The sequence below is a fragment of the Serinus canaria genome, chromosome 2, assembly GCF_022539315.1.
Source record: "Serinus canaria isolate serCan28SL12 chromosome 2, serCan2020, whole genome shotgun sequence".
In the NCBI taxonomy this organism is placed as follows: Eukaryota; Metazoa; Chordata; class Aves; order Passeriformes; family Fringillidae; genus Serinus; species Serinus canaria.
The window spans coordinates 49482706-49496349 of NC_066315.1; the positions used below are offsets into that span (position 1 = coordinate 49482706).

The 13644-nt window shown below is 34.9% G+C and overlaps 1 protein-coding gene across 4 annotated transcripts in view; it reads left to right on the forward strand.

Annotated features, from left to right (window-relative positions):
• LOC103821128 (solute carrier family 12 member 7) overlaps nt 1-13644 on the forward strand; it is a 71085-nt gene that overhangs the window by 25563 nt on the left and 31878 nt on the right. For all 4 annotated transcript variants that reach the window (XM_030227002.2, XM_018920747.3, XM_050971378.1 and 1 more), the window contains exons 8-12: nt 2013-2224; nt 6367-6534; nt 7922-8020; nt 8678-8735; nt 13012-13186. In XM_030227002.2, the coding sequence (XP_030082862.2) occupies nt 2013-2224; nt 6367-6534; nt 7922-8020; nt 8678-8735; nt 13012-13186 (712 nt within the window). The remainder of the gene's footprint in view (nt 1-2012; nt 2225-6366; nt 6535-7921; nt 8021-8677; nt 8736-13011; nt 13187-13644) is intronic.

Below are 13644 nucleotides of genomic sequence, written 5' to 3' on the forward strand. Positions count from 1 at the left end.
TTCATCCACACCCAAGGAGGAAGAAGGTCCTTTTTGCTGACAGTAAATGTAACTTCTCTATCTAAAGATTTAAACTAAAAACTATAGAATAAAGTAAAAAGAAGCCATTGTAGCTATTAACCATAGTTATAAAAAAAGCCCATAAATTTAAACTTTCTGTGTTATGAAGAAATTTTAGAAACTTCCATTTCTTCCTACTTGAAAATGACACATTGAATTGTTTAAATTCACTTGTGTTTGTGAAGGCTTTCCCATTAATAAAATAAAATGTTATTTTTATGCATGACACATTGATTCTCAAGGTCCTTGATGTGCTTAATTCTTAGCTCAATAGCACTTACTTCTTCACTCCAGTTATTAGCTACATTTTACTTTACCCAGTTATATGAGTTGTATATTTCTGCATATTTATCTGTTGAAAGAGGAAACAAAATTATATTGCTTAAGACATGATCATAATAGGCTGATAACTTCAATCTTGTGTGACACTTCATAGTAAGAGTAATCCTTTGCTGTATGATTGTTACAAATTCAATATTTCTTTGAAGTATTGGTAATTACATTACAAATTGACCATTACAGTAGTACTTGTGGATTGTTCTGTAACATTGCTTTACATGTAACATGTAAAACTTTGACATATTTCTGAATAAAACTTCTGTTTCTTACACTAACTTCCAGTAATATAGTATACAGGGGAAACAGTAATATCTTTTTGTCACCTGTATAGGTTAAAGAGAGTTTATGTGGATATGTAGCATAGGGGAGGCTCATTACCAAGTTCCTGGAGACTATATGTGGCTGCTACTGTAATATTATTGTATTGGGGAGAAAAATAGAAAGTGTTTATTTTCCATTAAATATAATGGTTTACATTTAGAATCTGCCTCAAATTGAGAAACTCAATTACAGTTTTGTGTAATGGTAAGACTGATCTGATGATGGTTGTTAAGAAAACCCAAACAAAACAGTTTCCACTTAGCTGGTTAGTTAGGTTGATATCACTAACCTCCATTAAGTTTGTCCATTGTGTAAGTGGTAAAATAGTTTACCTCAAGGTCTCCCAGTTGAATCAAACTAAAAGAAGTTTCCATTGCTTATATCATTTGACCCTGCTGCTATTGAGTCATCAAATCAGTAGCAATTAAAAAGAAAAATAAGCAAGGCAAGTGACAAGATTATCTCTTTAGCAACAGTTTTCTGTTAAATCTGCTCAAATTCCATGAGATGCAATACCTTGAAGCTGTGCTGGTGTATCTGCCTAACCCTGGTGTTATATTTGATGTTCCTTGTTTTGTCTTCAAAGATCTATATAATTCCATTTTTAAGCAAGCCTGGAATCTTAAACATCTTTTGTATAGTTTAACAAAGAAATATAACTAGATTCTTAATGTACTCTGCTGGTAGGAATTTGCTTTTGACAGCTGTTCAGACTTTTCTAATTCTCTTTCATTCCTGAAAAAAAAAATTGCTTCCCAATACATGATTCTTTAATATCCCATCACTAAATTGCTAAATTTTGCTGTTTAATCTTCCTGGCTTATTTCCTACCTTTTGGATTGTAATGTTTTTGAGGATCATCCAAAGTTTTCAGTTGCTTGAAAAAGAAGAGAATTGTTTACTTGCTTAATCTCACTTTTATATTTTCTTCATCAGACTCATCTTTTAATTAAGTTTATAAAGTATTACTTGATTTTACTTCTTTCTTGTAGGACTGAATACATCATACTTGCTTTTATTTAGTAGTCAAGCTGCTTAAATTGATTATAGTTTCTGAAGAACAAATCAGAAGGCAAAATAGCTGCCAATACCATAAATATTTGATCCATATTTTAAAGACTATTGATGATAGTTTTAGATGTAGAAACTATATACTGTTTTAGTAGATGTAGTATAGGCCTTAAGGTAGATAGTGTAAGTAACAGTTTTCTGAAGAGGTCTAATGGACAAAAAATGGCTTAATTCACAGCCTTGTATTGAAGGAACACTGATTTTATTTTTCTTGTTTATAGTATCTGTCTCCTTGGAAACCGTACATTGTCAAAACACAGCTTTGATGTCTGTGCCAAATTTATTGAAAGGAATAATGAAACAAAGACTACACCTTTGTGGCGCCTGTTCTGTGACAGTTCTTTGCTTAATGCTACATGTGATGACTACTTTAGTCTCAATAATGTAACAGAAATTCAAGGAATTCCAGGAATAATGAGTGGAGTTCTAACTGGTAAGTTGGAAAGCACAGTGATTTAAAAGTTTTTGGACATTGTTTATTTGGCCAATGGCTGGTCAGTAATGTAGTGGTCTAGTCTGTCACTGTTTCTTTACCCCTAGTCTGTGTGAAAGATTGCTACCTTGAGCATGCTTCTTCCTATAAAAGAACCTTGTTTTAGAATCTTAGTATCAAGTGCTTTAATTTGGGGGTAATTGGAGTTTTATAGGTACTCTTCCAAAAGCCATTGTTCAATCAAAAAGGTGATAAAGTGCTCATCACAGCACTTTTTTTTTTAAATGTGTATGCCAAACACACATTTCAATAAGCCATTTTCAAACTCTCCTGAGAGAGAACTTGTTTCCAGTTCACAGTGGTGCAATGAGAATGAAATTCTGTGGATTGTCCAATGTGTACAAATTAGTGATTGAATTAGAGAAGAGCAGTTTACGAAGTGTATAGATTTTATTCTCTTTACAGATCTGTATGGTTGTGGCAGCTTGGAATTCAGATTGCATCAAGTCACAGGATTAATCTTAAATGTGTAATAATTCGTATTGTACACACACAAATAATGTTTCTGGGAATGAAATGGATACTCTGATACCTCTCCTTTGCATTTCCTTAAAATGAAGTTTGATTTATATAAATATGCTACATAGGGACACTAGACAGTCACTGCTGCCATAGTACTCCAGTTTAAAATATCACATATAAAGTGTAAAAATACATTAAAAGATACTAAATGAAACATAGGCTTCTCTGAATCTAAATTTGTGGTTTTTAAAAAAATAATTTTCTCAGTGAAAAATGAAATAATTTGCTTGTTACAAGAAATGTAACTTAGGGTTTGTTCTCTGAGTTTTATGATTTACCATATGCATATCTACAATTTTTCATGAATAATTTTGGACTTCCTGCCCCAGCTCACAAGTTAGCTGTATGTTACAATTTTTTACTACCCTGTAAGATTTAAATTGTTCTTTTACTTTTTGGAGGTTTCAGGCTGAGTACTAATTTTTTTTCCTTTGTTCCATTTACTGTTTAATGTTTCATTCAACAAGCAGTCCTGTATAAAAGTATATTTTGCTAATTTATTCTCACATAATGTAAAGATCTCTAAAGACCAGGAGTCTGCTGAAAGCTCATTGTGAGCAACATGCTTTCCAATATTCAGTGTTCTTTGCTTACATGTAGTGAATTTCATCAATTCCATTATGTTTACTCATAGAATCTGATACATTTTTTGTTTGGTTTTGGGGTTTTTTAAGTTCCTTGCAGCTGTTTTTCCTTCTACAACTTTGAATTAACTGAGAATTGCCAGCAGGCTCTCATCTTGGTGCTAGCTCCTATTTTTGGGCTGTTTGAGTGTACTGGATAGCACTGGTTACATCCTGATTGTCATTCTTGTAGAAGTTCCCTGGTGGTCCTTCTGCATTACAAAGCTGTATTTCCATTAATTTTACCTGTTGTTTTCTGTCTTTGAATTGTTTTTTTTTTTAATGCATGTGAGGAGATTTCCTCTTATCCAATGTCTTATGTAGATTCCTTGGGTGAGGAATATTTAAATAACATGGACTGATCCAAGTGGATTGCCTTCGTTTATGTTTATCTCAAGAAATTTGAATACTTCTGACAATTTTCTTTTGCAAAAGCTGAGTTGAGGATTCCTCAGTTTTTCAAAACTAAAGAAAAACTGTGAATAACTACTAAGTTTTGTCAGAAATAAAAAATAACTTTCCCGTTTATTGCCTCTATGAACTGCTATTGTTGCTATAGACTGTTCCTGTAGAGATGCTACTCGTGAGTCCTTAGTTTCTGTATCTTCCTGAAACACTTTTAAATTAAAGAAATCGCCTTTCATTTGTCCTTGGGTATCGATACTATTTCATGTCAAAGTCAGGTATTTAGGTATTTCAGTGTTGGAGATTTCAGGCTGAGTACTGCTTTTCCTGCTTTTGAAAGTATGCGCTCTGCTTCTGTTCAGTGAATAGCATTTCTCTGAACAAGAGCTACTCCATAACAATGCATTTCACTTACCTAGTTACACCTAATGCTAAAACTAGATGTCTTACTTGCTGAGTGTGAGCACACATTGTGATATCTAGCATAAGCTTGAGCTCTCGTGGCAGAGATTTCTCAAGGAGAATTTTCTTCCACTTGATGAATTTTCTGCCTTGTGCGAAGACTTTGGAGCTGTAGGCTCTGGACATTAAAGTTTCTTGAGCTGTGACTGGGAATATTCAGATGCCATGACTGAGTGTCTCAGGAAGTGTGCTAAGTCCTCACACCATTTATTGGGCACTCATATGGAGTAAGTATACATCTCTTCTATACCTTCTGTGAGTGTTGTCCTAACAATAATAAATCATTCTGCAAGTGGCTGACTAAATATGCCTCTAACCCTAACAGAAATGGTACAGTTCTGCTACTAGCTTTATCAACATTGTTCTGATGGTGGTACCATGTTGGTCTGATACATTGTACCTGTTCTTGTGTACACATACCCTAAATGTTAGCTGCTAGAGGAGCCTTAGAAATCAAGGAATGGTCCTAGAACGGCCAAATGTCTGGATTTTTCTGAAAAGTTATTCTTTTTTCTCACCCTAACTTTCAAGTCCACTTGGATTATCACTTTTGGGACAATGAGCATAGGAGAGCTCTGTGTGGCATGTTATAAAATGGGAAACTGATTTATATTCAACAAAATAAGCTGATTTTACCCATGTGCTGGCATGCACAGTTCCACAGTTAAACTGAATGCATTGCATTGCTCAGGTCATTGTCACTCCTGTGTCATGCTGAATAAAGGACACAAGCTGTTGAGTGCTTATTAAGAATTTAAGTGCTTTTGATTGGCAATTCAAACTGATTTTTGGATTTTTCTTCTTATGTTTCACAGGGGGTAGATAGATGCTAATTTGGAGATCTAGTCTTATTTTATATCACTCATCAACTCTCTGCTAAAATTCCTGAAATTTAAAATTCTCTTGTTACATTAACTTCTTATGGCTTCAGTCTTATCTCTAGATCAGTCTGTTACTCCTCTTCATTTGATTGTAGTAATACACATAGCATTCCTTAGCAAATAATAGTTATTTTTAATCTTTACTCTGCTTTCTCTTCTGCTTCTCATGAATACTTCCATATATGCTTATGTAAGATTTTTTTTTAAAAATGTGGGTATGAGTACCCTCTCTTTGGCCACTTATGGTTCAAAGTCCATCCTCTATTGTGCTCAAGATTACTTTTTGCTATTATAAAGGCTTAGAATACTGTACTTGAATTCTCTAGAGTTGTTCAGGATGTCTGAAAATTGGCTATTTGATCATCCTGGCAGTCCATGGGAATTGTTTATTTCCTTGCTGTAGAATCCTTTGCCTTCTTGACAGGCCAGAAGAATATCTACTTTGTTTTCCCACATATGACAGGACAACTTGCCTCATTTTCAAATAAAAATCAGTGTGGTCTGTTCTCACAGTCTTAGCAAAGTACACAAACCAGTGTTTTCCACAAATGTAAGCTCTCAAAATTTACTCTTTGACCTATCACTCTTCAAACAAATGTGCTTAGTTTGCTGGGGAATTTGAGCCATATTCTGCTGGGTGTTTTTTGCTTATCAGTGATCTTCTGGAGTCTGGTTATCCGGGTTTTGTCACTATATGGAAATTTTTTGCCATTAACAGCTGAATCCTGAACTGTTATGCAGGATTATTCTGTACAGGAGGTGTCAAAGAACTCAAATTACTGTTAAGTAGCATTTCTTTTTCATACTGCTCCTCAAAATACAAGAACAAGGAGTATTAGTATATACTAAGATTCCTTGAACCTGGAGATAAGTTTCCTTATTTTTTTCCAATAGAACATCTGTGTGCCTGTGCAATGTAAGTGTTCATTCTACAAATATGTTAGAATTTAATTCTGTATTTTGCTTTAGAGAAAGAGAAAATTTTGCAGGACACATCTCACACTAGTGCATTTTTACTAGCATGGACAGGAGTGCCCACCTGTTACAATTGGTATTAATCATACTGGGAAACATCATGATTTTTGTGTAAGAAAAAGGCCTCTGATTCCTAGGATTATTGCATTCTCATTAGTTGATATCCTGAAACAGAGAGATAACACTGATTTTGTTTTTTCTCCCCACCTTGTAGATAATCTCTGGAGTGCCTATTCAGAAAAAGGATCAATAGTTGAGAAAAAAAATCAGCCATCAGTTGCTGGATCAGAAGAATCAAAAATGGGTGGACTTCCTTATGTTTTTACAGACATCACGACCTACTTCACAATGCTTGTAGGGATTTATTTCCCATCTGTGACAGGTAGACACAACTACTTTTCTTGCATGAAGATGTGTACTTGTATCTGGGGAAAAAAAAAAAATTCATGTGAAATATTTTCATTTTCACCAATCTTATAGATGACTCATGCTGTTGCAAGTTTCTGTGTCTGAGGTTATGTACCTAAAACCTTCTTGTGCCAGGGAGACATAGGTCATGGCTGATGACTTTTGGAGGTTATAGGACGTAAACAAGAAATCTGTTTAAGGGCCATTTCTATGTCTGCAAAGAAGGCAAAACCCTCATATGTTACTAAATGTTTATTCAAAATAAGGTGCCTTTATAACACTTTAATCTTCAAGAGCTTGAGAGAACAATTTAATATTAAAATGATTCTTCCAGTGTCCAGGCTGCCTGGTTAATTGCCTGGGATTTGTTCACATGTCCAATATTTTGTCACATTAACTGTGTAGACTTTTTTGTCAAGCCTAGACTAGTTGTATTTCATTTTTCTCAGCTCATGCTTAAATGAAAAAAACACGTTTCTATTCAAAAGTCCCAGCTGAAGTAATTGTAGTATCAAGTAACAGAATAGAACTCCAATAAGAATTTGCAGCGCTGTTTGGTAGTCTATTATGAAGTGGAATCATCCCTTTGTATTCACTGTTTGAACCCCACTGCTCCCATTTCTTTACTTCATACTCTTACCAACATTTCATCATATCTGAACCCATGGTCATTGTTTTATTCCATGGAGTTTGACAATGGTTTTGCACTGGAACATCTTGACATTAGCTTCCATATTTTTGCTTCCAGTGGTCAGGTCAATTCTAGGAGAGATGGCAGAATTAGTTATTGTGTAGGTTTCTTTCCCTCCTGTCATTGTATGTGCTACAAAATAATTCTGTTCTCTTTTTAAATTCACACGCATGCATACATGTGATTTTTCTAACCATTCTTTTTCTTGCCTGCTCCTTTCTTTTTTGCTTCAAAGGTTTTATTTGTTAGTTTATTGATTTGCTTGCTTACATTTGCTTGTTATTATGACAGTCTGTTTAGTAGCAAGTTAGTGCATTAGGTCATACTGGCTAAAATTACTGAGTCCCTATAAATTTATAACATCCATCCCTAGTAGTATTTCTTCATTTCAAGAATGATTCTGAAGTAATTCTTGAAAAAAATTTTTTTAATCTGTCTTTTTACTGACCTTTATAGGATTTGCTTACTCAAGTGGGTAGTAACACAGATTTCTGAATAAAATGAAGGTATAAATTGAGGATTTGTTCAGGATTATAATATGCTTCTGTAGCCTGCTCCATTGGTAATCTTCAAGTTAAATTTGGCTTAAAATTAGATGTTCTTATTTTCTTAGTTATTATCGTGGAGTTTTTTTTAATTGTTTTTATGATATAAACTTTGTCTCTTTAAGGTATTATGGCAGGTTCAAATAGATCTGGAGATCTAAAGGATGCTCAGAAATCTATTCCTACTGGAACAATTTTGGCTATTTCAACTACATCTTTTATTTGTATCCTTTATACTGTGACTTTTTTCTTAGTCTACATTCTGTAGATTCTGTAGGAATAACAGGTTTTTCACTGGAAAATCATTAGTTTCCTGAGTAGGAAATGAATGAAATCTAAACTGAAAAGAAGTCTTTTCTATTTGTCTAAAATACCACTATTATTTATAAATATTATTAAAATATGTCAAATTTTATTAACAAATATATATATTCTACTAGTGCTTTAAATTCCAATATGTAATTGATGGTTCTAGTCAAGTGATCTGAAGGTTTATAGAATTAGGCTTCAGTTGGCCGATTGTCATACTCAGTATAACTAGATCTTAAACCAAACAACAGTAATAGTAATTGTCGATCCTTCAAAACCTAGACTACACAAGTACTTGCTTATTTTTATGAGAAAATGCCTGTTCTATTGCATGATATATGAGTTGGCTACTTCCAGTACTTCACAGATCACTGTGAAATACAGTCATAAAGAACATAAACTAAAAAATCGTAACAGGGAAGAACTAAAAAAAACAAACAAAAAAGCAGCCAGGAAACACACGCACATTCTGCATTGTCATGGACATTTTCATTTCATACCTTGGTGAAAAAAGGTGGAATTTTCTCTATGTGATTTTTTAGAGAGTAATCTTCCTTCAGTCTCAGTGACAGATCTCTCCTGTATAGTGTTGTTTGGTGCCTGTATAGAAGGTGTAATATTAAGAGATAAGTAAGTAATATTCAGCTTCTAATATTACATGGAGTATATGTAATCATATGTTATATTAATGGCTCTTGTGTGAAATATCTATGTGGTATATGTTTCTTTTGCTTAGTTTAAAACTGGAGGGAAAGCATGTCTGTTAAATTGAGATGGCTGCAAAAACTGGTCAGGTTATTAGACTGTATGCCTTCAAGAAGCAGAAGAAGAATCTAAGATGAAGTTGAACCAGCCTAATGAAATGTTCTTGATGAAGAAAATCATAATTAGTATTTGTAGAGCTCATGGATGGGGATAAGGGGATATTACTTTGAGAGAAGTAATAGGTTTTTTTGAGGAACAAGTTTCAAAATTTGACATGTACATGACAAGGGGAGTTTGTAAGAAGACTGCAGTGCACCATCAGACCCTTGATTTTCACTAGACATGTGACTATTTTTTGTTTTAAAATCTCAGTGGTACATCAGGAGTCATGTCTATTTTCAACCATGTAATCACCTGATGAATTTAAGGCATAATATGAAGAATGAAGGGAATAAATGTGATGGACACAAGTATGAAGAGAATCTCCATATTTTGATCAATTTCTCCATTAGGAGAAGTTGGTTAATATGAAACTGTTGTCAGGTTTCACAACTGTTTTATTGCTGATGTCTGGTTCTCTTTTCTACTGAGGCCCATGTTTGCCTGTGGTGATAAAACAGTGTCATTGGGGTATTGTTTAAAAGATGGTGAAGTTGATGCTCAGACAACTTATTTCATAAGTCTAGAAAGAAAACTGTAAGTTAAAAGTTGGATTTTAATCAAACTAATACAAGAAGCAGCAGGGGATCCATGAAAGACTTTTGACACCCTCTCACAGCAATCTCATAGGCAAACTCAAGAACTGTGGACAGTGAGGTGGATTGAGAAGTGTCTGACTGGCAAATCCCACAGGTCATGATCAGTGGGAGAGTCTACTTGGATGTCTGTAACTAGTGGTGTCCCCTAGGGTACTGTATTGGACCAGTGGTATGCCCTTGGTGGCCAAGAAGATCAGTGTAATCCTATGGGAATAAATCTTGCAGACTCCATTTTCTTCATGGTGGAAAAGCCATTTCTTTATTCACATAACTCCTTTTTATACAGCATTACAGACCTCATGTGTGACTCCAATTGGTTAGTAGCATTGCCAGCCAGGGGTCTATGTACAAATCGCAAACAGGACAGGACTGCTAAGGAATGCGTCTCGAGCTGTTTTATTTTCCAGCATCAGTCTAGTTATATGGTTATGACAATGGGAAAATGCCAGCAGCTCACGTCCCTGGCAGCAGACGATGTACTTAATGTTACAACTTACTTTAAAAGTTTTTTGACCAGTCAGACAAAGAAAAAGCATATTGACAGTAGTTCTATCTAACTACTATAAGCACAAGTACCTTCGGTTAAAACAATGCTTGCTTTTTTCAAATACAATACCTGCTTGAAAGCCTTAAAGCACAATGCACAGAGCTCCATTACTAAGCTTAGAACTTCCTAATATCTTGCTAGATATACTTTTCTGCAGCTTAGGGAGTTATTCTATCCAAGCGTTAATACACAGACCATTGTTCTGTTTGTCCTTATTTTTTCTTCTTATATAATTTTTCTGCTGACAAATCTTTCGGTTACTGCTTAGCTCTAAACGCAGTTCTGCTGTCTCTGAGGCCTGCCTTTTGCAGCTTTCCCAAAACCCTCTGATTTTAAGGATTCCCACAAGTAGCTTTCTAGCCACTTACTTTATTGGTTAGTAACAAGTTGTTATCCTGTATTGATTGGTCACTGAAACCCCCAGTGTGTATGTGCAAGAAAAGTTGCTTGTGAGAGATAGTTTTCATTTTTCTATCTAACGGTGTAAAAACAGTTTATATGGGTGCTAGTTGTTTTTCATCCAGGAAGAAATTATTATGGTAACAAACTGCTCACACCAGGAGTGCTGTCACAAGGGAATTTGTAAAATGCTCCCTTGACAAGGCCAGCCACTGATTCCAGGAGACCAGGCCTGATCTTATGAGGCCTTTCTTTTATGATTTTTCTACCTTACAGAACATAATCCTGGTTTATGTTAAGAGGAAGAGCATTGCCAGTGGGTCAAGGGAGATCATTCTGCCCCTCTACTCAGCCCTGGTGAGACTGCATTTGGATTACTGTGTCCATTTCTGGGCTCCTCAGTACAAGAGTGACATGGAGCCTCTGGAGGTCCAGAGGAGGGCTATGAAGATGATAAAGGGATTGGAGCATCCCTCTTATGAGAAAAGGCTGAGGGAACTGGGCCTGTTGAGCCTTAAGAAGAGACAACTGAGAGGGGACCTCATCAATGTATTTAAGTAACTATAAAGGAAGGGTGCTAAGAATATGGACATGGGCTCTTATCAGTGTTGCCAGGCAACAGGACAAGAAGCAATGGGCAGAAACTGATGCACAGGAAGTTCCACATGAATATGAGGAAGAACTTCTTTATTGTGCAAGTGATTGTGCACTGGAACAGATTGCCCAGAGAGGTTTTGGAGTCTCTGCCACTGGAGATATTCAGCAACTATCTGGACACAATCCTGTGCATTGTACTCTGCTTGAGCAAGAAGGCTGGATCAGATGACCCACTGTGGTTCCTTCCAACATTACTCGTTCTGTGATTCTGTGACTTCTACTTTAAAGTGATATTGCTGCTATCAGTGAAAATATCTGTTAGTTTTTTCTTCATCATAAATATAAAAACCAAATCAAACTGCCTAGGAAATAGTAAATGAATTTTGAAATAAGAAATTAAAGCAGAGCTAAACTCATATTTTTGAAATTTACAGGGTGGGGAGGAGTGAGAGAATTTTGTAACCTCTTAGCTATTATTAGAGCAGGCTGCATTGTAGCAAGAACTTGAGTTCAAGATACTTGAGTCCATGAACTTTCATTTACATTGCTGCCAATTTTTATTTGGCTGTAATTCAGCTGAACAGTAAAGTGTGTGGATTTTCAGTCTGGTCTAAAAACTGGGTTCTGAGGCTTTTTTCATTATGATGGTCATATCTGCAGTATGAAAAAGTAGTTTGTACATTTTTCTGTTTCTTGGATCTCTTGGAGTTATTCCTGTCCTATGTTTAGTTGAAAAATAGGCATTAGAATTTGAACTAAGAATAATATACAGTTATAGAAATCTTGTTATAGAAGCGCAATATAGGTTTTACCCTATAATTTTTATGAGTGAGATTTACATTTTTTCCTAATGTGTTCAGTTTTTTCTAAATAAAAGGAAAAGCCTACATAAATAAGAGAAGAGAAAAATTAAGAAAAATTAAACGTTTTTTGTCTTTTCAGACCTGCCTTTACAATAGGGTCAAGAAACACAGCAACAAAGTGGATATAATATGCCAGTGTTCAAATTCTTGCTTTTGCCCAAGTTGGGATGCACGACAATGTACTATTTTCAGCAGATGAAAAAAAAAATGTAAATCTCACTCTGAACACATTAGGAAAAAATAATGGTGGTATCACACTTAAAATTAATTTTGGCTGCTTACTAACAACAGTAAGATGAACTATAAGAATGTTACTTGCTTTTAAAACAATACTGCCAGTTCGAAGGAAGGGGTAGGATGGAATAATTTTTTTGTAGTTTATTCACGTCGTGCCTAAATTAACATAAAGTTAGGTGTCTAAAAAAAAAAGTGGAGGTAGTATTGGATGGGACACTCAGGACTGTAATGAAAGCACTTCTTCCTGACTTCTACCCACTTGTTTGCTCTAGTAAATTAAAAATTGCATCAGGTAGCACAACAGCCAGAAGATATGGAAAACTCAGAATGGTTCTGTCTAGTAATTTCTCTGTTGTATGTCAGCATCACACTTTTAAAAGGAAAGACTAATACTTTTTCTGAATCTCCTGCTTATGCCCCAGTGTATACATATATATAGCGGAACGGATTTCCGCAAACTGGTTCCTAGCTCTCACAAGGATCTGTAAGATACAAAGATACATACTCCTGCTATTGTTTTAATTCAGGAACATTTGCCAAGATATCTGATAATTGCTGCAAATCTGCTTAGGGGCAGCACTTAATTTGAAGTGATTATAATGTCTTCTTTAAAACAGCACAATAGAGATTGCTTGGTTGGGAAATCCTATAGTGCATACTGTAACACAGTGTTTATTGTCAAAAAGTGCTGTTGTCCAGAAAGATTGTTAAAGCTATTGTAAAAGTTATTTTAATGCTTACCGATTCTTTTTTTGTTTTGATTTGTTTTAATTATTTTTGTTGTCCTTTTCTTTCTTAAGGTTTGGAGAAGCAGTTAATGGAAATCTGGTGGTTGGTACACTGGCCTGGCCTTCTCCATGGGTTATTGTGATTGGTTCATTCTTTTCAACATGTGGTGCTGGTCTCCAGAGTCTCACTGGTGCACCCCGGCTATTGCAGGCCATTGCAAGAGATGGCATTGTACCATTTATTCAAGTGAGATTTTTTTTTTGTTCATATTGTTACAGTATTTTGAAAATAAAAACTGATGCAATATTTCAGCTGTTCCTGTAAAATGTGAAGAAAAGATTTGGAGCTCAGTTCTATTTGTGTACAATAACAGATCAGGTTATTGTAGGACAAAGTTTAAGCTTCAATATTTTTGTGCAATGCAATTTCATTATATTGGATTTTATACATAAAAGTTAGCAGTTCCAAACTGAGAATATAGTATTCTATAAATAGAAATAAATGGAACTAAGAAGCAACTCATTACTGAACTTCTAGACTCTAGGCTGTGTTTACTGCTTGCATTTGTGAACAGAGTTATTTAATCTCACTATGGAACTGCATAAAACTTCTCATATTAGAGAGATGAAACTATAGATTTTATTCATTTTTGTAAGGTAAATTAAGTCAGTAAAGATGTAACAATAGAATTCTATCCCATGACT